The 24,317-nt window shown below is 37.8% G+C and overlaps 2 protein-coding genes across 6 annotated transcripts in view; one reads left to right on the forward strand and one right to left on the reverse strand.

Annotated features, from left to right (window-relative positions):
• The first annotated feature begins 1,847 nt into the window (after nt 1–1,847).
• On the forward strand, nt 1,848–9,177 carry LOC132559956 (N-alpha-acetyltransferase 10-like). 2 transcript variants are annotated; one of them, XM_060224591.1, is made up of 7 exons: nt 1,848–1,933; nt 2,894–2,992; nt 3,295–3,353; nt 4,195–4,249; nt 5,596–5,756; nt 6,030–6,114; nt 7,664–9,177. In XM_060224591.1, exons 1-7 carry the CDS (start codon nt 1,913–1,915, stop codon nt 7,706–7,708), a joined length of 525 nt encoding a protein of 174 aa, XP_060080574.1. In that variant the 5' UTR covers nt 1,848–1,912; the 3' UTR covers nt 7,709–9,177. The 2 variants fall into 2 exon arrangements, with proteins under 2 accessions (XP_060080574.1, XP_060080575.1); XM_060224592.1 differs by having other exon boundaries at nt 4,201–4,249.
• A 2,601-nt stretch (nt 9,178–11,778) lies between these two features.
• Nucleotides 11,779–24,317, reverse strand: part of LOC132559960 (protein bicaudal D-like) — a 30,010-nt gene continuing 17,471 nt past the window's right edge. For all 4 annotated transcript variants that reach the window (XM_060224600.1, XM_060224599.1, XM_060224598.1 and 1 more), the window contains one exon: nt 11,779–13,612. In XM_060224600.1, the coding sequence (XP_060080583.1) occupies nt 13,607–13,612 (6 nt within the window). In that variant the 3' untranslated portion in view covers nt 11,779–13,606. The remainder of the gene's footprint in view (nt 13,613–24,317) is intronic.

Below are 24,317 nucleotides of genomic sequence, written 5' to 3' on the forward strand. Positions count from 1 at the left end.
GTTCGATTCCTAGTAAGCCAAAGGTCTAGGGTGCAATATCTTGTAAGCAAGAGGTCCTAGGTTCGATCCTTAGTATTTAAACCAGAGGTCTTTGGTGCGTTTTTTAGTAAGGTCTCGATATATCGCTTAATTCGAAGACAAGACCTGTATTAATGTCCACGGTTTCCTTTTTATGTCATATTAATTTGAATCAATTTTTGTACAAAGCAAAACAAGATAAATAAATAAAGAAACTAACAACTGAACACAGAATATGGCTTTCAAAACCTTTCAGAAAACGATTTTCTTGTGAAGGAGTGTTACTTCAAGGAAATCCCTCCCCAAAACAATACTGACTGTTCATAGGGAAACAAACTATGGATAATGTTATGGTATTTGTATGTGTTATTTTAATTAATATAGGGTACGTGAAAGGCTCCCGAATATTCCTTGACATGTGTTCCTTGCCCCAGGGATCTTCTTCTGTTCTTGTTCAAGTTTTCCTGTTGGAAAATTCTGTTGCCTTTTTTTTTTTTTAAATGTGCTTGGGAGAAACATCTCATAGTTATTAATATGTTTTACTTGGTATATGACGCAGTTTATGAAATCTACATCATTAAAAAAAATATATCATTCTCTGGTGGTTAGAAAAGACGAAAGAAAGGTATACCCGACCATACTGTCTTTCTATTGGAAACGTGTGTCACTGGGAGACATCGTAATCTACTTTATTTTATATTTTCCTGATTATATGACATAGATTGTGGAATCTGCAACAGTGAAAATATTTTTCTACTCTGGTGGTGAGATTGTACGGTGTTTACAAAAGAAACAATCAGTTAATATTGAAATATTGAAAAGTCTATCATTTTAACTAAAAACAGATTAAACCAGCGCAAATCACAGCCAAAAGAAAAGTATACACAAGGATACTTTGAAATAAGACAAAATTGGGTCCGGAATCTTTTGCTCCATTATAGGCACCCGCCATGTAAATCTACGAAATGTCTAAGAAATAATACGTTCTCAAAGAGAAAACCGGGGAAGCAACACCATTAATGTTATATGAACCAATGTGATTTCAGACAACTTTGGAGACAAACGAATACAACATGCATATTTCCATCAAAACCATTCATGGCATTTAATTCATTACATCTTTCACACATAAAATCATATTTTCTTTCTTTCTCATTTTATTTCTTTTCCTTTCTCTTCATTTTCTTCCTTTGTTACAAACGATCATTGTTATTTTCGTGCACAGAGTCTAGATTGCTTAGTCTAACTTTCCAGCCGATATGATTATAAAGTCTCGCCTGTAATTATGAAAGTTGTGAAAATATAAGATGAACATCACATGCATGTCCATTCGTATTTACAGTGGATAAGAATTTAATATCTAAATATGTCCATATGGTTGTGATTAGGAAATAAGTTCGGAGATAGATTTGTCCTATTTTTACATTCCATGTTGCTTCACTGACACATATTTGTTAAACGAAAGCTGAAAACTTATATAATTAATGATCAAAATAAAAAAATACCTTGTATTTTCGAGGGAACTAGAAATTTGTGCAAAATGAATTAAATAATTATGCTTCGCTATACATGACGAAGTGGAACGAAGGGCAATAACTCTCGGTGGTGAATGTTAAAAGAAAATCCCCGTTCGGGTATTTCCGTCCTTTCCCGTCTCTTGTTCCGGACATACAGTTGTCGCTAACTCTTTTCCGTCTATTCAATCTCATGAATACAAAAACATGTCATTTTATTTATGTGACTAATTATGGCTATTAATTTATGATTGATTATATACAATAAACACTTTCGAGGTACATGTATTGCAACATACGACCATACAACGACCAATTTACGGCAACGTGTAAAACGGAAACACATTTCATGATTGTTCTCTCATCGTCTAATCGTCACCATGAATATTAGATGTGCTCAGGTAAATACAGTAGACGCATGTCTGATCACTTTATCTGAAATGATTAGCAAGAAGTAAAACAGCTAAAGACTTCCACCACCTTTAGCAGTATAATTTTGTCGCAGAAGCACTCCCCCCACCCTCCCATATTGTTTCTGTAACAGTCGGCACATGAGAAATCGGTCGACCAGTAGCCTGTTGTTGTTGAAGTCTGGTAATATTGAGCCATGAAAGTCTGTCGTTCTGTTCTGTTATTCAGAACATAAAATAATTGCTGTGAAAATATCCCGTAAACTATAATTACAATTGAATTGTTACTAGTAGTGCAATGGATCTCTGACCAAAACTTGAAGCCGTAATACAGTGTAAAATCCATTACGCGCAGAGGCTTCTGTGTGGAATGAATTAAGGAACACATGGATTTTTTACCATTCCCCTGTTTCATCCTTAAAACTTACACAATAGCTGCCTCCATATTTGGACTAAACACGTGCAATCACTAGGTTGTTAAGAGCAGTGGACATCTGACAATCAGTCGACCAACCAGATCTTTGAGTCTGCGATTGTGATAATTTTTATCGGATAGTGGACAGTTATTATTTTGAGATGTATGGTCCTACATTACAGGTACAAGAAACAAGAGGTTTAAAATGCCATTAGCAAGAAGTTTTGCTTATATATACATTTACATATGGATATGCATGTTTTGTATACCATCACAGTTTTGTATGAGAGATGATACTAGACCAATGTATAATATTTGTTTCTAGCCTTAATGACCAAGATAATGACATTTATGGAACCATGGAAATTCAATTGTATACAAATATCACAGTGTGTAATCAACTAAAAAGAAATACAAAATCTTATTATCTTCAATTGCAAGCTATATGTGATAGAAAAACACAACATATGAATTGAAATCCATTTGAGTTTGTTGCCAAGGTATGTATTAAACATTTTATGATTTGATGATAATAGCCAGAAGACTTGATGAACATGCAGCACTGTAACCTGCTGTGTTTACCAGAAAACTACCAGATGAAGTATTATTTCTATCACGGACTCTCATGGCCACAGGTAATGATGCAAAACCAATTGTAAACTTTTAAATATGTAATAAGTGTATCTCAATTTGATTTGTCATATTCATTAATTTGTCACAGCAGTGTTACTGCAAATTCTTCTGAACTGCGTTAGATAGAAAGAACATGAGGAAGAGATTCAATGGTATCATTATGAAATTATAATTATCTGGAAGATTTTGGGATATGATCATCAGAAATCAGTTTTAACGAGTACATGTGTACTAGAAAAGGGTTTTAGGTGTTTTGTGACTGAACATTTCTCCACAGCTTGTACATCCAAATTCTTTATTTCAGCTATCATATGTAGCTGAAGATGAAGGAGGTAAAATTGTTGGCTATGTTCTGGCAAAAATGTAAGTATCAAAACTGAGAAAAATTATTTATTTGTGACAAAGCTTTTTTTAGAGAAATTGAAAGAAGAACATGAATTGATACCATTAGAGTAGCTGTAAAATGATAATAGATAATTTTTTTCTATGTTATATGTTAATTTTGATAATGATGTTAAGGTGAAAGGGGTTTGATGAAATCAGGTGGCCTTCATTTTCTTATTCTCTGGTCCATATAACTACCCATTCATTAAAAGTTAAAGTCATTAACTTCATATCTGTTATATGGACATGAAACTGCTGTTTTGCACTCAGGAAATATCGGAAAACATTATGATTTCTGTTTGATTTTCTGTAATACAGAACCCACTTTTTCTTAAAAAAAGAATGAATATATTGAAAATTTATCATGTATTAAATATATAATTATATAGTCAACTGTCAATGTTGTGCAATTGATGAATTTACATTTGCAAATTTCATGATGAAAGTAAAATCACAGCATATTTGATTAAAAGTATAGGACTATACTTACAGAGCAGGATGTCAGTTTTGAGAAGTCTGTGTTCAGTGACTGGGTCACTTGTATACAAAGCTGTGCAAGCTTTTAAATAGCAGTGATCATACTTCACATTGCCATCTAAACAAGCACATAAAACCTGATTGATATAAGGCATGGTCTGCTTGCTTTTAATGAATTATTAAAAGTTATTCTGATCTATGAACAAGAGTGTCCTTCACACACAAGCTTACTTGTTTGACACCTGCAAATTTTTTCATGATGAATGAATGACATTTAGACTGTTGTGTTGTTTAAAGTTTTGTTGTGCTCTTTGGTGCTGTAATATTCCCTGTGCGTCTGTTGTGACAGGGAGGAGGATCCAGAAGACTCAGTGCCACATGGACACATCACATCCTTGGTAAGGCAATCCACATCTACTGATGTACTGGTTAAGTATAAGGCTATCACTGTTTAACAGAAGTCAGCAGACTACTATTAAATACAGGTCCAGTAATGTATTGTTCTCTTTCTACACCCTGGAAATCTTCAGGGATCAGACTCAATGGTAGGACCATGAGCATATTGTCTCTATTTGAAACCAATTGGGATGTTTATCATCACCATAGCTTTCATTTTTATGCTGATAACAAATAAATGTACATAGTTATCAGACCACATGGCCACTGAAACTCAAAATCAAAATGTTTCAAACTTGTTTAATAGATATTAGTGGTTGATGAACTCCAATATGATCAGTCTTAATAGGAAAAGAGAGAATTTCTCACCTGAAGTGCCAGAAAAAATAGGATGTACAAGGTAGATAAATTGTATGAGCTATTAGTAGAATTGCAAAAAAAAAACCCAAAACTTTGTTTTTCTTATAAGGAATCTATTTCAAAGTTCTGTGTTAAAATCCTGTGGTTTACATCAATGTCAATAGTATATATCCAACTTTTTATTTTACCTTCACCTATATGTATGGACTAGATATTATTTCTGTGACATTAGTTGCTGCCATCATTATACCCTGCATCAGAGGTGTATATATTATTATTGCTTTGTGCTGTCTCCTTGATAGAGCTACAACAGTATACTTTTTCATATTGTGTTGCAATAATTTCTTGTGTATCATATTAATTTGTTTTGTTTTCCTGTATTGTGGTACTCAATAAGAATCTCAATGCTCAGTTAATTTTTATCAAACTTGAAAAAATGGACAGATTTTTTTTTATGATTCTGCAAAGATGTGGCCAAGTGTGCAGTTATACCCAGAGAGTATTAGAATAAAGAAAAGATATTTTGACAGTATTTAATATTGGAAAATATGGATCCACTAAATAACATTCAAATTAGTATAAAGTTGAACTTTTAAGAATAGACCTGTGCCAAGGTATGTATCAAATTGTAAGCATCATACGGTATATAGCGATATGTATCGTATCATGAGTTATGTGTATCACTGCAGCTCTGGTTCATGATAACCTTGTATGCATGATATCTCATGAACCTATGATTTAAATCATATTTACATCATAGCATCAGCACATCATGGTCTACACATTTTTGATTTTGATGACCTTCAGTCAAGGATGAATGTCAAAGGTACTGACCATTCTCAGAAAAATGAGAAAAAATTGTGTACCAGATATTTCATGAACCACTCGACAGATGCAGATCGGTGGATATAGATAGATGTTAGGAGTATGTCTAAGTGAGCTAATTTTGGTTTTATTTTTCATCATTTTTGTATGTTTTACACTACAGGCAGTAAAGAGATCACACAGAAGACTAGGGCTGGCTAAAAAATTGATGGACCAGGCTTCTCGAGCAATGGTGGAGTGTTTTGATGCTCAGTATGTCTCGCTGCATGTAAGGAAAAGCAACAGAGCCGCCCTTCATCTATATACCAACACATTAGGTTTCTCGTGAGTAAAGTGATTCGTTTTTCTTTATAAACTTTAAAAAGGAAAAATTGATTTTTTTTCATATGGAGTTTTGTCAAATTATTGAAATACTGATCAAAGTCATTGTATGCATACGTTCTTAAATTTGATACTGAAGCAAAAAAAATGGCATTTTCAGGAAATTGTATTATTATAGCACTACTGTTTGCAATACATTAAACCAGCAATGCTTTCCTTGACTATCAGATCATCTGTTGCTGATTGTAATACCTTGATTTTAATTTGTTGTTTTAGAATTAGTGAAATAGAGCCCAAGTATTACGCAGACGGTGAAGATGCTTATGCTATGAGGAAAGACTTGTCTGAGATTAAGGAACAGGTGATTATAAATTTGTCGTGTTCCTGGCTGATTTGATCCATCCCGTTCTTTCTGGGGGAGTTTTGATAGTCACAGTGATAATATTAATACACAGCTTCTTTATATTCTCTACCTTAATGGGAAAAATTATAGACTTAAATGATTAATTATCAACAGGGAAAAAAACTGAAGACAGCATGATTGTAAATACTCTTCAATAAATGTGTGGTGACTTATAGTAACTGTTCATTCAGTCCCCTAAGACAGGGTACTATTTGTATAAATAGTTTGTATATATGGTTTCTATTCTGAAGGGAAAATACACTGATAAAGGGGAAATATTTCACTGGAATATCAATAAATACACATTAGGGGGGCATGATAGTAATTACTGCACAAAATTGAATACATGTATATTGATTAGGTCTCCCTTGTAGATTTTGCTCACTCACGATACAATAGGCATACAGGTTGTCTGTCAGATATTGTGACATCCTGGATGTTTAGACTTCAATGCTTTAACATCATGTCTTACAGACATCTCAATATCTCTTAAACATACATCTGAATTTTGCAAGTAGTTTTTGGGATGGCAGAATTGGTTTTAAAAAATCATGCTCTTATACTCCTTTACACATTTATACAAAAGTATTGTCCTTTGTAAACGTAACTTTGTCCTGAACATATTTTTAGTGTTTTATCACCCCTAAATGCCCTTCCTTGTTTCATTTGCACATACTTCAGTGTCATAGGTCCAAGATGCCTGTATGCAAATAGAAATTGAGTTATGTCCCTTAGTCCACTTTGGGTCACTAAATTACATTGCTAATGTCCTTTATTAAGTTCTGAAACCAATATACATATATATTGTTTATGGTAATCTTGTCTTGTTTCACATGATTGAGAGAAGAGTTAATCAACATTTCATTAGACTATGCAATAGTTAATGCAAAATAGGACATGTTTTGCTTTCTTGGTCCACCTTTATCAGATGGTCGGCTATACAAATTGGCATATATCTCTGGTCCATTGGTTATCCGTCTGTTGGAAGACAATTCTTACTATCAAAAATTCTTGAGAAGAACTAGATGGATCTTTCTGTTATGCCTTTTTGAATTTAGGACCAATCACATTTCTATTTCTTGAGAAGTACCATATGGCTGTTCTCTTTCTTAATGTAAGCCATCCTTTGAATGATAACAAAAACAAAACGCCAGACAAGCAGCCATTTTGGATTTGACCATGAATGAAGTGGATGAATCTCTTCAATTTCACATGCAGGATCCCCTTGTGCTTTGGTTGTGCCTTTAGATCATTTGACTAATCAGAAAAACAAAATGGCGTGACAGGCAGCTGTATTAGATTTTCATGATTAAAGTTTGTTATTGCTATTTCTTGAGAACTATTTATAACATTATAACATCAACAATGGTGGATGCTAAGATTCTGTGAGAGCTCTTGTGTTGTAGGTTCTCTGGTTTGATCAAAGTGTTATTAGTTAAATACCTTGCCAATTCATACTGAATGTGTAGGTAGAATTCCTGACATTTATTTTATTTTTTCTTTCTAGCATGGACTGCGACAGTTACAGCCAGAATGCATAACAGCGTCCTGAGGATTTAGTTTTGTGTTTTAAAAATATTGGTGATATGTTATTGTCAAGATCAACAGAGGATAATGCTACAAAACTAGTTAAAATTGTGTTTAAATCCCAGAAGTGAGGAAAGCGTAGGAAGGTGTGGTCAGAAAGTTAAGGGTGTAAACATGATAGCACGAAATATATGGCAATAACAAAAACAAGAGAGTGAGAGAGAGAGAGAGAAATGAGTTACAAAGCAAGAAAGGTAAATTACATGACAGATTAAAAGTTACACTATGCATATGATGTATTGAACAAATAACAGTGGTTACACATCATTTTGAAAGTGGTTATATTATAAACAGAACATGAAGAGAACGAAAATATGTTTTGTAGTGTAACATGATGTATTGTTGAAGTTATAATTAAAATATGAAAACAGAGTGCTTTCTCTTGAATGAATGAACTTCTCTCCAACATTTTTTGAAAAATTCCTGTCATTGACAATTTTTTCCTTGTTTTCTCAAACCACGATTTCAACTTTTATTGGAAAAACAATGTGTTGCATCTCATTTCAAAATTGGTTTTCTTACACTTGTATTTTGAAATGGATAAAGATTGAATAGATAATACATATATAGGCAACCTTGTGGGCCTACTGAGGTAGCATAACTAATTGTAAAGTGTCTGAAGATTTGATATGAAAGTACTTGTGATTCTACTAATGCGAAGTATTTCATGTTTTGTCATTTTTCTATATTTGTAACAAACACTGCAAATTTTAACTTATATATGTTTATAAACTTGAATTATATTAAATTCTCATTGTCCAGTAACTAGAATAAAGGTAGATAAAAAAACAGGAGCTGTGAAATACAAACACTTTCATTTTACTTTCATTTTCGTCTTCAGATGTCTTATATACAGACAATTATGACATCATCAATAATGTTACACCAAGTCTCTTACTGATGTCATGATGATACGGGAGATAATTACTACTGTGCTATATTCTAAGTAAGACTGAAGTAAGGATAAAATGTTTTTATGAAATATTTTTTCTTCTCCTTCCTTTCAGTGTGATTGTTAAGACTTTATAAAATAGAAATATGTAAATGTAAAAGTTCTTCTTTCCACTCAAGTCTGATTAGATGATGCCGAAGCACATCATATGCTGTTTGTGTACCTGAACTCGAGTTTGTAGTGTGTATGCTGTTTGTGTCCCCTGTTGCCAGGAATTTACATAGGCAAAACCAGTAACATGCTCCAAGCTTGAGTCCAGGTACTCAAATTCAGCATGATTTTTTAGCTGATAAATTTTTATAAATTATGTTGAATGAGTTGAGGAAATTTGAAGAATACTCGCCAGTGCAGTGAAATCAGACATGGTTTTTGTTCTTATTTATAATTTATAAGTAAAATCTACAGATAACAAAAATGTAGATAAAATCTGACATTGTATAATGTGCTTATGATCTTTATGAATTAAAGGAGAATATACCTTGTTTTCTGTTGTGTGTTTCTGTGACTAGGATATTGAATTAATGGTTTTGTATTGAGAGACCTACAGTACTGGTGTCAGAAGGCTGTGTAAGTGAAGGACCAGCCTAGTCCCAACCAGAGACCAAGAGGTACTGGTGTCCGAAGGGTGTGTAAGTGACAAACCAGCCTACTCCCAACCAGAGGACTAGAGGTACTGGTGTCAGAAGGCTGTGTAAGTAAAGGACCAACCTACTACCATCCAGAGGACTAGAGGTACTGGTGTCAGAAGGCTGAGTAAGTGACAAACCAGCCTAGGCCCATCCAGAGGACTAGAGGTACTGGTGTTAGGATGCTGTGTAAGTGAAGGACCAGCCTAGTCCCAACCAGAGGAAAGACTAGAGGTACTGGTGTCAGAAGGCTGTGTAAGTGACAGACCAGCCTAGTCCCATCCAGAGGACAGACTAGAGGTACTGGTGTCAGAGGGCTGTGTGAGTGACGGACCAGTCTACTCCCAACCAATGGACTAGAGGTACTGGTGTCAGAAGGCTGTTTAAGTGACGGACCAGTCTACTCCCAACCGGAGGACTAGAGGTACTGGTGTCAGAAGGCTGTTTAAGTGACAAACCAGCCTAGGCCCATCCAGAGGACTAGAGGTACTGGTGTTAGGATGCTGTGTAAGTGAAGGACCAGTCTACTCCCAACCTGAGGACTAGAGGTACTGGTGTTAGGATGCTGTGTAAGTGAAAGACCAGTCTACTCCCAACCGGAGGACTAGAGGTACTGGTGTCAGAAGGCTGTGTAAGTAAAGGACCAACCTACTACCATCCAGAGGACTAGAGGTACTGGTGTCAGAAGGCTGTTTAAGTGACAAACCAGCCTACTCCCAACCAGAGGACTAGAGGTACTGGTGTCAGAAGGCCGTGTGAGTGACGGACCAGTCTTCTCCCAACCAGAGGACTAGAGGTACTGGTGTCAGAAGGCTATGTAAGTGAAGGACCAGCCTAGTCCCAACCAGAGGAAAAACTAGAGGTACTGGTGTCAGAAGGCTGTTTAAGTGACAAACCAGCCTAGGCCCATCCAGAGGACTAGAGGTACTGGTGTTAGGATGCTGTGTAAGTGAAGGACCAGTCTACTCCCAACCTGAGGACTAGAGGTACTGGTGTTAGGATGCTGTGTAAGTGAAAGACCAGTCTACTCCCAACCGGAGGACTAGAGGTACTGGTGTCAGAAGGCTGTGTAAGTAAAGGACCAACCTACTACCATCCAGAGGACTAGAGGTACTGGTATTAGGATGCTGTGTAAGTGACAGACCAGCATACTCCCATCCAGAGGACAGACTAGAGGTACTTGTGTCAGAAGGCTGGGTAAGTGACATACCAGCCCAATCCCAACCAGAGGACAGACTAGAGGTACTGGTGTTTAAAGGCTATGTAAGTGAATGACCAGTCTAGTCCCATCCAGAGGACAGACTAGAGGTACTGGTGTTTAAAGGCTATGTAAGTGAAGGACCAGTCTAGTCCCATCCAGAGGACAGACTAGAGGTACTGGTGTCAGAAGGCTGTGTAAGTGAAGGACCAGCCTAGTCCCATCCAGAGGACAGACTAGAGGTACTGGTGTCAGAAGGCTGTATAAGTGACATACCAGCCCAATCCCAACCTGAGGACCAGAGGTACTGGTGTTAGGATGCTGTGTAAGTAAAGGACCAACCTACTACCATCCAGAGGACTAGAGGTACTGGTGGCAGAAGGCTGTGTAAGTGACAAACCAGCCTAGTCCCAACCAGAGGACAGACTAGAGGTACTGGTGTCAGAAGGGTGTGTAAGTGACAGACCAGCCTAGTCCCAACCAGAGGAAAGACTAGAGGTACTGGTGTCAGAAGGGTGTGTTAGTGAAGGACCAGCCTAGTCCCAACCAGAGGTCAAGAGGTACTGGTGTCAGAAGGGTGTGTTAGTGAAGGACCAGCCTAGTCCCAACCAGAGGTCAAGAGGTACTGGTGTCAGAAGGGTGTGTTAGTGAAGGACCAGCCTAGTCCCAACCAGAGGTCAAGAGGTACTGGTGTCAGAAGGGTGTGTTAGTGAAGGACCAGCCTAGTCCCAACCAGAGGTCAAGAGGTACTGGTGTCAGAAGGCTGTGTTAGTGAAGGACCAGTCTACTCCCAACCAGAGGACTAGAGGTACTGGTGTTAGAAGGCTGTGTAAGTGAAGGACCAGGCCACTCCCACCCAAAGGACCAGAGGTACTTGTGTCAGTCTATGACTCAAGACTGATATAATAAAGTTGATAGATTGTGAGAATAATTCGGACTAACCCAATGTGTGTAGCCAGGTATGGGTCTTTAGCACAACATAATGATTCTTACTACTACCGGGAATTGTGATGAAATTTGATTTTGTGTCATTTTGTACAAAGTCAACAATTTAGGTTTCTTCGAGTGTATGTGGAATGTATTGACTGCTATGTTGATGTAAGCTTTGAAGCCGTTCTAAATGTCTTCATTCTGCTTTTAACTTGTGGATCTCCCAAACTATTAAGATTCTTATCGATATTTTTCATCTACAAAGTATGAAAAGTTAAAAAGCATAGCACATATTTTTAAGAATGAAAAGAGAACCAGTCACAATCTACTGCAGTGTTACATACTTTTATTGCAGATTTTAAACAAAATGATCCAGCACATTTAAAAGGTGATTAACAAATTGTCTTAAATGATAATTTCATTATCTGTTTGGAAAGATGATAATAATGCTATTGGTTATCAACTGAATGATAATATCAAAGCTGTGGATGACCACATGTATGTATATGGTGGTACAAACAAGTCCAGGGATGTGATGATGGCTTAGCACCAAAGACAAGGATTACCTCCCCTGTCAGGATGGTCTCCCTTGTTACATTGAGATGCTAGATATTAAATCAATAAGTGAGCTATGCAAAACAAATAGCATCAAATTGTCTTTAAAATGTGTTACAGCTGTTATCAAAAAAATCATAAAACATGGATACTTGAACAATTTAATCATCCACAGGGAAAACATGATTGTTCTTCCACTTAAATAATAAATAAAATGGACTAGCATACTATACTGAATCCTAGCATGGTTATTAGAATACGTTAGAATAAAGTTATATACAAAGAGTGAGGTATTACTAGCAAATATTTTGATGTGAACAGATTCTGTGAACACAATTATATTGATGTATATTAATATTCTTCACTGGCATAAAAAATTGAAAGAAAATTGGTAGAATGGCAGATCCCCATCAGTTTTTAGATAAATACTGAAATATCTTGTCTTAGACATTAGATATGAACTGGAGTGAAATATCACAGCACTTACAAAACATCTTTAACATAATCAGTTACAAAAGGAAAAGCATTTTGTTTCATTAATTTCCCAATACTAATTTGTTTTTCTCAAATCTTAATTTATTTTACTTTGTTTAATATATAATAGTGCTTTCAAATCATAAATCTGAATAAAAAATATCTTTTAGTTCAATTCAGTAGTGCAAGTGAATGGTTTTAAAACCTGTCAATTTTTATTCAGTAAAAATAAAAATGATTTTCAAATGCTGTTGTTGTCTTTAAAAGTGAAATAAAAATAAATAATTTTAAAAGTATAAAAGCATTAGAATAAGACTGGAATCCTTCATTGAAAGGTCACGACTTATTGAAAGATGACCGATTTTGTAATTCAGCACAAACAGAATGGCCGACCAATGTACATGTCACAAACATTCACATCCATATACTAAGTGTCTTTACACAAACTTCTTAGATTTATACAACCCTTCAAACAATAATTCAAGCATTCGAGATTTTCCATCCTTATATGGGTTAGTTAATAGATATACAAATATATATATATTTATAATTGTTTACCAATAATATCAGTAATACAATAACACATTTTGTATTTCCATACAATTTGGAATGAAGTTCCATTCAATTCAATGTCTTAGAATCTTATTTCCTGTAACAAATACTCTTTAATTAAATGGCATTACACTCTACCATTTTCAAAAAAAAAAATTTCATTAACAAATTATACAAATATAATGTATCTTATTTTTCAGGACGTGATGAAAAGTTTGAGACAACAAGATAGGTTTTAATTAATGTACTTTGGTCCTAAAGACCGAAATACAGCCTCTGAAGCCGCTACAGACCAGCTTGGGCTTCTCTGGTTCTATGTCCATTTGTCAAAATCAAGTGACTGAATTTTTTCCAGTGTTCCTTCACCAATATTCTGTTCACATAGTGAGAAAATTGTCAAGAGTTCCAACATCCAATGTGGAAGGTGCTTCCTTTATTACAAAATTCCTCATCATGGAGTTTATCCTCCAAATGCCCCTACTGGGTCTGTCTTGGCTGACCTTGACCTTGGCAATGAGGAAGGAAGTTCGTTCTTTGGTATGGTAGATACAGGAGGCTGTTGCTATGGCGTTCCTGTCAGCACTGAAATGGCAAGAGAATATGGGTGAAATGAAGTCAGGAGATGTTAGTACATATATCACTAAGGCACGGTTTTTCTACCTTACTAGCACTGTGTTAAACATGGAGCATTCTCTCGACAAGCCTCCTCTGTATATCCTATTACCTTGTCCTGAATCTTAAAAACTTGGAAAGAATAAGCTATTACTAACATAGTTCAATAAATATTATGTAGAATTTGTCTGTTTCTAACTTAAAAAACAGTTGAAAGAGCAGTAGAAAAATGATTTCTTGTTGGGTGAATAATCCATGTTTTACTACAAGCCATGTAACAACAGCTGTTTTACAAAAGACTAGCACTGCCATGAATGCCAGAACACTGAAGCATCATGTTAAGGGTATGTGATTCAATGTCAGTCTCTATCATCACAGGTATAATGTCAAAACATGCCTTACACTGAAGAACAGAAAGGATAGTGCTGTATCTACACCAGCTATGATCTGCCTCACACAGTACAACAAAGTGGACGATTGCATATATATAATGTTTAATCATGTAAGCAGGTACATTGCATGTATTTTATTTATATCTAATATTCTACCAACACTTTCAAACTTGTTCCCATTCAAATGTAAGTCACAAATACACAGCCTGTTTCAAACTAAAATGAGAGCATGATTGAATTTTATCCACTAATTGTGATAACAGATTATTCATATATTTGTGAAGATACAGATAAAGAGTAAATTTCAGGAAAAATAATATTTAAAGTACTATAAATGTGTGTACTGTAAAGTCCTAGATTTTCCTGATTTTTGTTGATTTCGTGGGTACTCATAATCACCAAATTTAAAAGTCCATCATCTGTTAAAATTGGTAGATCAACTGAGCTACGAAATCAAGTGTCGACAGTAATACCACGTAATATATGATTTTACAATACACTGGACTGGTATTCCTAACTAGGCCTTGGTTAGTAAGTGTACATGTATCAAATACACAGAAAAGTCCCTATTTAACAAAAATGATAAAAAAAAAAAACATTCTCTATTTAAAATGATAATCTGGATATATAATTTGATTTTATAGTAGAAACCATGCCTATACATGCTTTAGTAAACACTTTGATGCAAGAGATATTAGTGTATTGACTAGTCAGTATACATATTGTACAAGGAAACACATTAATGTTTATCAACAACGAACTTGACAACAATTCATTATCAAATCCATAGCTATGACAGATTTAAATCCAACGATTCCCAATATAAACAGCTATTTCTGTAACTGTATTATAATTGCAGTAAATTGACCATGATATATAGCTGTTCTACTCTTTGAAAGAATTGTATAATAAAATATACAATCATCAATGTTTAACATAACCATGCAACATGCTACATGAACTGATGATATTTGCAGAAACTGGTTATGCATGCTGATATCAAATTAGTACAGCCATATCAAATGATGCTAATAAAAACACAATGAACAAAAATACTATCTACGGAGATATAGGCAAGCTTTCATGAAAGGGAACTAACATAGGTTGCCTGGATCCTGATCTGTCAAATTTCATTGACGTAACCCCTGACCTGTTTGTCATGTCTTGGTTCAGAGGTAGAAACCCTTAACTGTTTGTCCTGTGTTTGTTCAGGACAACTATTCCTACTATGGTTTAGAGGCAGAAACCCATACCCTATATGTCAAGTCTAAATTCAGAGACAGAATTAAGTCACTCTGTAGGTCCTTCCCTGGTTTTGAGACAAAGCCATAAATCCTGTGTGTCATATCTCAGTCCAGAGACAGACCAAACCCTGCCCTGTGTGTCATGTCTTGGTTCAGTGACAAACCTCTACCCTGTGTGCCATGTCTTGGTTAAGAGATAAACCCTTTTCCTCGTGTCATGTCTTGGTTCAGAAAAAGAAACCTCTTCCATGTATGTCATAGCTTTGTTAAGAGAGAAACCCCTTTTCTTTATGCCATAGCTTTATTAAGAGAGAAACCCCTTTTCTGTATGTCATAGGTTTGCTAAGAGACAGATCATCTTACTATGTTGGTCCAGAGTTTATGAATAAGAAACTAGATATGTCCTGTCTGGGTTTTCAGAGCTTGACCTGATTCTGTAACATCAGCCAGGCCGTCACTTGTATATAATGGATCTACAACTGCTCATTCATTATGCATCGCATTGATTTCCAATCTGAATATGGAAGGAGTTGCTGTTCAACCAAAGCATTGATTTCTTGCTAGGAATGATTCAGAATGTGTAAATCAGTTTGAATGACATCAGTGTGCATCTAAATTTTCAATTCAGAATCTTACATTCAGCATGCTATAGCATGCTTGATCAAATTATATCCAAAGGCATTTTCTCATGCATAAACAGACCAAAATACTTCTACGATAAAACAGTGTTGTGATCAGTGGATCAAGGATTGATAGTGATTCAGTTGACAGTGACCTAGGTGACACATGACTGACAATTACCAAGATGCTGAAATGACTGAGGACCTATGATTGACATTGACCCAGCAGACCTATGATTGGCATTGACTCAGCTGACCTATGATTGACATTGACCCAGTAGACCTATGATTGACATTGACTCAGCAGACATATGATTGACATTGAGCCAGCAGACCTATGATTGACATTGACTCAGCAGACCTATGATTGACATTGAGCCAGTAGACCTATGATTGACATTGACTCAGCAAACCTATGATTGACATTGACCCAGCAGACCTATGATTGACATTGACTCAGCAGACCTATGATTGACATTGACCCAGCAGACCTATGATTGACATTGACTCAGCTGACCTATGATTGACATTGACTCAGCAGACCTATGATTGACATTGAGCCAGCAGACCTATGATTGACATTGACCCAGTAGACCTATGATTGACATTGACCCAGCAGACCTATGATTGACATTGACTCAGCTGACCTATGATTGACCTATGATTGACATTGACTCAGCAGACCTATGATTGACATTGACCCAGCAGACCTATGATTGACATTGACTCAGCAGACCTATGATTGACATTGACCCAGCAGACCTATGATTGACATTGACTCAGCAGACCTATGATTGACATTGACCCAGCAGACCTATGATTGACATTGACTCAGCTGACCTATGATTGACATTGACTCAGCAGACCTCTGATTGACATTGAGCCAGCAGACCTATGATTGACCTATGATTGACATTGAGCCAGCAGACCTATGATTGACATTGACTCAGCAGACCTATGATTGACATTGACCCAGCAGACCTATGATTGACATTGACTCAGCAGACCTATGATTGACATTGACCCAGCAGACCTATGATTGACATTGACCCAGCAGACCTATGATTGACATTGACCCAGTAGACCTATGATTGACATTGAATCAGCAGACCTATGATTGACATTGACCCAGCAGACCTATGATTGACATTGACTCAGCTGACCTATGATTGACATTGACCCAGCAGACCTTTGATTGACATTGACCCAGCAGACCTATGATTGACATTGACCCAGTAGACCTATGATTGACATTGACTCAGCTGACCTATGATTGACATTGACCCAGCAGACCTATGATTGACATTGAGCCAGCAGACCTATGATTGACATTGACCCAGTAGACCTATGATTGACAATGACACAGCAGACCTATGATTAACATTATGACTCAAGATGACTCAAGGTCCAATTATTGACATTGACTCACAGTGCCTATAATGACAGTCAATGACTCAGGAGATTAACATTTGACAATGAGTCGGGGACAAATGATTGACAATTACTAAGAGGAGGATGAATGATTGACATGCATGAGGGTTTTTATGAACAACAAACATGACTTTGGCACCTTCAGCATCAGACTCACCTTACAGGTGGTATACATGTTACAACAAAACTGTTACATAGCAACTAAGAAAATGTTGTGTTGGACCCGAGCATGTACCACTATCAATACTCTGGATTAAATTTTCTTTAGTTGAAATTCTTCTTGTGGAATGTACTATTTACTGTCAGGTTGTCAGTAAGAGCAGTATTCTTATTATCACTGAGTCATCTATATATATATATACAGTGGTAGTTGGCCCAGCTAATGTATTATACTGAGTTAGTCACCCAAGCCCCTAGCATATGATTCAGAATTTACGCTACAGTGTCTGTGATCATTTCAGAAATACTACATTTTTCATGATAAGACACATATGTGCAGGCTTAATAAAGCCCTAAAATGCCACACTTTCAGTAGACAGGATGACTTCTCTCTTTCTTTGTAACATACATGGCAAACAGACTTTGAAATTGCTGTTGAACCACATATCGTACAATATGACTTGTACCGACAGTGAAGGTGACCTTATAAATTTACAGGATCTCTCAAGGCTGAAACACTATCTCTTAACTTTGTAACCTTGGTAACTGATATACTCCCCTGATGCTAGCTCAAGTGGTCATACTGTTTTACCATAGTGATCAGAAACACAGCTGTCCCAAGTAAAAAAATTACAAAAACAAAACATCAGAAATGAAAGGCACGCCAGGAGACTGTCATGATAAAATGTACATCAGGTTTTCTGGGTTCCCCCCAGCCCCCTTCAGTGGCCATCAAAGTTAGCCAACAGGAGCTGCCTGGCATTAACTCTCTCCTGATCAATAGTTGTGATAAGCAGCAAGCCAAGTAGTTCTGAGTGCTGTTCAGCTTGCTGTTGAGGCTGGTCTCAAACTTAGGGGTCATCTCAAAAGGCTATATGGACCTGTGGAGATGCACATATGTACATAATCCATTCTTGTCCTATGAGCTTCTTTGTTGAAACTTATTCATCGCAGAATAATACAAGTGTCTATTTACCCATTATTAGATGATGCTCTTTAATTTGTAGAATATTATTTACCCCATAAGTAAGCTTCCATGTAAATGACACCATGATACTATTTATAGAATATTGTTTGCCCCATAAGTAAGCTACCATGCATATGACACCATGATACTATTTATAGAATATTGTTTACCCATAAGTAAGCTTCCGTATATATGACACCATGATACTATTTATAGAATATTGTTTGCCCACAAGTAAGCTACCCTGTATATGATACCATGATACTATTTAAAGAATATTGGTTGCCCATAAGTAAGCTACCCTGTATATGATACCATGATACTATTTAAAGAATATTGTTTACCCGATAAGTAAGCTACCCTGTATATGATACCATGATACTATTTATAGAATATTGTTTACCCCATTAGTAAGCCTCCGTGTATATGACACCATGATACTATCTATAGAATATTATTTACCCCATAGGTAAGCCACCCTGTATATGACACCTTGATACTATTTATAGAATATTGTTTACCCAATAAGTAAGCCTCCGTGTATATGACACCATGATACTATTTATAGAATATTGTTTACCCCATAAGTAAGCTACCCTGTATATGACACCTTGATACTATTTATAGAATATTGTTTATCCCATAAGTAAGCCTCCGTGTATATGACACCATGATACTATTTATAGAATATTGTTTACCCCATAAGTAAGCTACCCTGTATATGACACCTTGATACTATTTATAGAATATTGTTTATCCCATAAGTAAGCCTCCGTGTATATGACACCATGATACTATTTATAGAATATTGTTTACCCCATAGGTAAGCTACCCTGTATATGACACCTTGATACTATTTATAGAATATTGTTTACCCCATAAGTAAGCCTCCTTGTATATAACACCATGATACTATTTATAGAATATTGTTTACCCCATAGGTAAGCTACCCTGTATATGACACCATGATACTATTTATAGAATATTGTTTACCCCATAGGTAAGTTACCCTGTATATGACACCTTGATACTATTTATAGAATATTGTTTACCCCATATCAAGATTAATAAGATTCAGATTGACAGTACCCACCAAAGAATTCTTCACAGAAATCAATATTTAATCTAATCATTTCTCCTCTTAATTGTCACATAATACATATTGCCATATCTTTTTCTTGCTTTGTTTTTTCTTTCAGTTTTTTCTGTGACTGACATATTCATAATATTTATCATTACAAACACCACAGAAAAGGCTTAGCACAGAGTCAGTCTTGATGTCATCATCACTTAGTTTGAAGCTGTCATCAGTCACACTACATAGTACAAGTAAGCTAGGAGTCATCAGTACACAGACTGTAGCTGTCATCAGTCACACTACAGAGAAGGAGTAAGCTAGGAGTCATCAGTCACACTACAGAGTAGGAGTAAGCTAGGAGTCATCAGTCACACTACAGAGTAGGAGTAAGCTAGGAGTCATCAGTACACAGACTGTAGCTGTCATCAGTGACAGTACAGAGTAGGAGTAAGCTAGGAGTCATCAGTACACAGACTGAAGCTGTCATCAGTACACAGGCTGAAGCTGTCATCAGTCACACTACAGAGTATGAGTAAGCTAGGAGTCATCAGTACACAGGCTGAAGCTGTCATCAGTCACAGTACAGAGTACGAGTAAGCTAGGAGTCATCAGTACACAGGCTGAAGCTGTCATCAGTCACACTACAGAGAAGGAGTAAGCTAGGAGTCATCAGTCACACTAAAGAGTACGAGTAAGCTAGGAGTCACAGTACACAGGCTGAAGCTGTCATCAGTCACACAACAGAGAAGGAGTAAGCTAGGAGTCATCAGTACACAGACTGAAGCTGTCATCAGTCACACAACAGAGTAGGAGTAAGCTAGGAGTCATCAGTCACACTAAAGAGTACGAGTAAGCTAGGAGTCATCAGTACACAGACTGAAGCTGTCATCAGTCACACAACAGAGTAGGAGTAAGCTAGGAGTCATCAGTCACACTAAAGAGTACGAGTAAGCTAGGAGTCATCAGTACACAGGCTGAAGCTGTCATCAGTCACACTACAGTGAAGGAGTAAGCTAGGAGTCATCAGTACACAGGCTGAAGCTGTCATCAGTCACACTACATAGTACAAGTAAGCTAGGAGTCATCAGTACACAGGCTGAAGCTGTCATCAGTCACAGTACAGAGTATGAGTAAGCTATGAGTCATCAGTACACAGACTGAAGCTGTCATCAGTCAAACTACAGAGTACAAGTAAGCTAGGAGTCATCAGTACACAGGCTGAAGCTGTCATCAGTCACACTACAGAGTACAAGTAAGCTAGGAGTCATCAGTACACAGGCTGAAGCTGTCATCAGTCACACTACAGAGTACAAGTAAGCTAGGAGTCATCAGTACACAGGCTGAAGCTGTCATCAGTCACACCACAGAGTACGAGTAAGCTTGGAGTCATCAGTACACAGGCTGAAGCTGTCATCAGTCACACTACAGAGTAGGAGTAAGCTAGGAGTCATCAGTCACACTACAGAGAAGGAGTAAGCTAGGAGTCATCAGTATACAGACTGAAGCTGTCATCAGTCACACTACAGAGCACGAGTAAGCTAGGAGTCATCAGTCACACTACAGAGAAGGAGTAAGCTAGGAGTCATCAGTACACAGACTGAAGCTGTCATCAGTCACACTACAGAGTATGAGTAAGCTAGGAGTCATCAGTCACACTACAGAGTACGAGTAAGCTAGGAGTCATCAGTCACACTACAGAGTAGGAGTAAGGTAGGAGTCATCAGTACACAGACTGTAGCTGTCATCAGTCACACTACAGAGTAGGAGTAAGCTAGGAGTCATCAGTACACAGGCTGAAGCTGTCATCAGTCACACTACAGAGTACGAGTAAGCTAGGAGTCATCAGTACACAGGCTGAAGCTGTCATCAGTCACACTACAGAGCACGAGTAAGCTAGGAGTCATCAGTCACACTACAGAGAAGGAGTAAGCTAGGAGTCATCAGTACACAGGCTGAAGCTGTCATCAGTCACACAACAGAGTAGGAGTAAGCTAGGAGTCATCAGTCACACTACAGAGTACGAGTAAGCTAGGAGTCATCAGTACACAGGCTGAAGCTGTCATCAGTCACACAACAGAGTAGGAGTAAGCTAGGAGTCATCAGTCACACTACAGAGTACGAGTAAGCTAGGAGTCATCAGTACACAGACTGAAGCTGTCATCAGTCACACTACAGAGTACGAGTAAGCTAGGAGTCATCAGTACACAGACTGTAGCTGTCATCAGTCACACTACAGAGAAGGAGTAAGCTAGGAGTCATCAGTACACAGGCTGAAGCTGTCATCAGTCACACTACAGAGTACGAGTAAGCTAGGAGTCATCAGTACACAGACTGTAGCTGTCATCAGTCACACTACAGAGAAGGAGTAAGCTAGGAGTCATCAGTACACAGACTGAAGCTGTCATCAGTCACACTACAGAGAAGGAGTAAGCTAGGAGTCATCAGTACACAGACTGAAGCTGTCATCAGTCACACTACAGAGTACGAGTAAGCTAGGAGTCATCAGTCACACTACAGAGAAGGAGTAAGCTAGGAGTCATCAGTACACAGACTGAAGCTGTCATCATACACAGACTGAAGCTGTCATCAGTCACACTACAGAGTACGAGTAAGCTAGGAGTCATCAGTACACAGACTGAAGCTGTCATCAGTCACACTACAGAGTACGAGTAAGCTAGGAGTCATCAGTACACAGACTGTAGCTGTCATCAGTCACACTACAGAGAAGGAGTAAGCTAGGAGTCATCAGTACACAGGCTGAAGCTGTCATCAGTCACACTACAGAGTACGAGTAAGCTAGGAGTCATCAGTACACAGACTGAAGCTGTCATCAGTCACACTACAGAGAAGGAGTAAGCTAGGAGTCATCAGTACACAGACTGAAGCTGTCATCAGTCACACTACAGAGAAGGAGTAAGCTAGGAGTCATCAGTACACAGGCTGAAGCTGTCATCAGTCACACAACAGAGAAGGAGTAAGCTAGGAGTCATCAGTACACAGACTGAAGCTGTCATCAGTCACACTACAGAGAAGGAGTAAGCTAGGAGTCATCAGTACACAGGCTGAAGCTGTCATCAGTCACACTACAGAGTAGGAGTAAGCTAGGAGTCATCAGTACACAGACTGAAGCTGTCATCAGTCACACTACAGAGTAGGAGTAAGCTAGGAGAGTACGAGTAAGCTAGGAGTCATCAGTACACAGACTGAAGCTGTCATCAGTCACACTACAGAGTACGAGTAAGCTAGGAGTCATCAGTACACAGACTGAAGCTGTCATCAGTCACACTACAGAGTACGAGTAAGCTAGGAGTCATCAGTACACAGACTGAAGCTGTCATCAGTCACACTACAGAGAAGGAGTAAGCTAGGAGTCATCAGTCACACTACAGAGTACGAGTAAGCTAGGAGTCATCAGTACACAGACTGAAGCTGTCATCAGTCACACTACAGGGTAGGAGTAAGCTAGGAGTCATCAGTCACACTACAGAGTACGAGTAAGCTAGGAGTCATCAGTACACAGACTGTAGCTGTCATCAGTCACACTACAGAGTATGAGTAAGCTAGGAGTCATCAGTACACAGGCTGAAGCTGTCATCAGTCACACTACAGAGTACGAGTAAGCTAGGAGTCATCAGTACACAGACTGAAGCTGTCATCAGTCACACTACAGGGTAGGAGTAAGCTAGGAGTCATCAGTCACACTACAGAGTATGAGTAAGCTAGGAGTCATCAGTACACAGACTAAAGCTGTCATCAGTCACACAACAGAGTATGAGTAAGCTAGGAGTCATCAGTACACAGGCTGAAGCTGTCATCAGTCACACTACAGAGTATGAGTAAGCTAGGAGTCATCAGTACACAGGCTGAAGCTGTCACACTACAGAGTATGAGTAAGCTAGGAGTCATCAGTACACAGACTAAAGCTGTCATCAGTCACACTACAGAGAAGGAGTAAGCTAGGAGTCATCAGTACACAGACTGAAGCTGTCATCAGTCACACTACAGGGTAGGAGTAAGCTAGGAGTCATCAGTCACACTACAGAGAAGGAGTAAGCTAGGAGTCATCAGTACACAGACTGAAGCTGTCATCAGTCACACTACAGAGTACGAGTAAGCTAGGAGTCATCAGTACACAGACTGAAGCTGTCATCAGTCACAGTACAGAGTACAAGTAAGCTAGGAGTCATCAGTCACACTACAGAGTATGAGTAAGCTAGGAGTCATCAGTACACAGACTGAAGCTGTCATCAGTCACACTACAGAGTCACACTACAGAGTATGAGTAAGCTAGGAGTCATCAGTACACAGGCTGAAGCTGTCATCAGTACACAGACTGAAGCTGTCATCAGTACACAGACTGAAGCTGTCATCAGTCACACTACAGAGTATGAGTAAGCTAGGAGTCATCAGTACACAGGCTGAGCTGTCATCAGTCACACTACAGAGTATGAGTAAGCTAGGAGTCATCAGTACACAGGCTGAAGCTGTCATCAGTCACACTACAGAGTACGAGTAAGCTAGGAGTCATCAGTACACAGACTGAAGCTGTCATCAGTACACAGACTGAAGCTGTCATCAGTCACACTACAGAGTACGAGTAAGCTAGGAGTCACAGTACACAGGCTGAAGCTGTCATCAGTCACACCACAGAGTACGAGTAAGCTTGGAGTCATCAGTACACAGGCTGAAGCTGTCATCAGTCACACTACAGAGAAGGAGTAAGCTAGGAGTCATCAGTACACAGGCTGAAGCTGTCATCAGTCACACCACAGAGTACGAGTAAG

Source organism: Ylistrum balloti, unplaced genomic scaffold (genome assembly GCF_031769215.1).
Source record: "Ylistrum balloti isolate Yb309-2 unplaced genomic scaffold, AGI_CSIRO_Ybal_v1 Utg371000, whole genome shotgun sequence".
NCBI classification, from domain to species: Eukaryota; Metazoa; Mollusca; class Bivalvia; order Pectinida; family Pectinidae; genus Ylistrum; species Ylistrum balloti.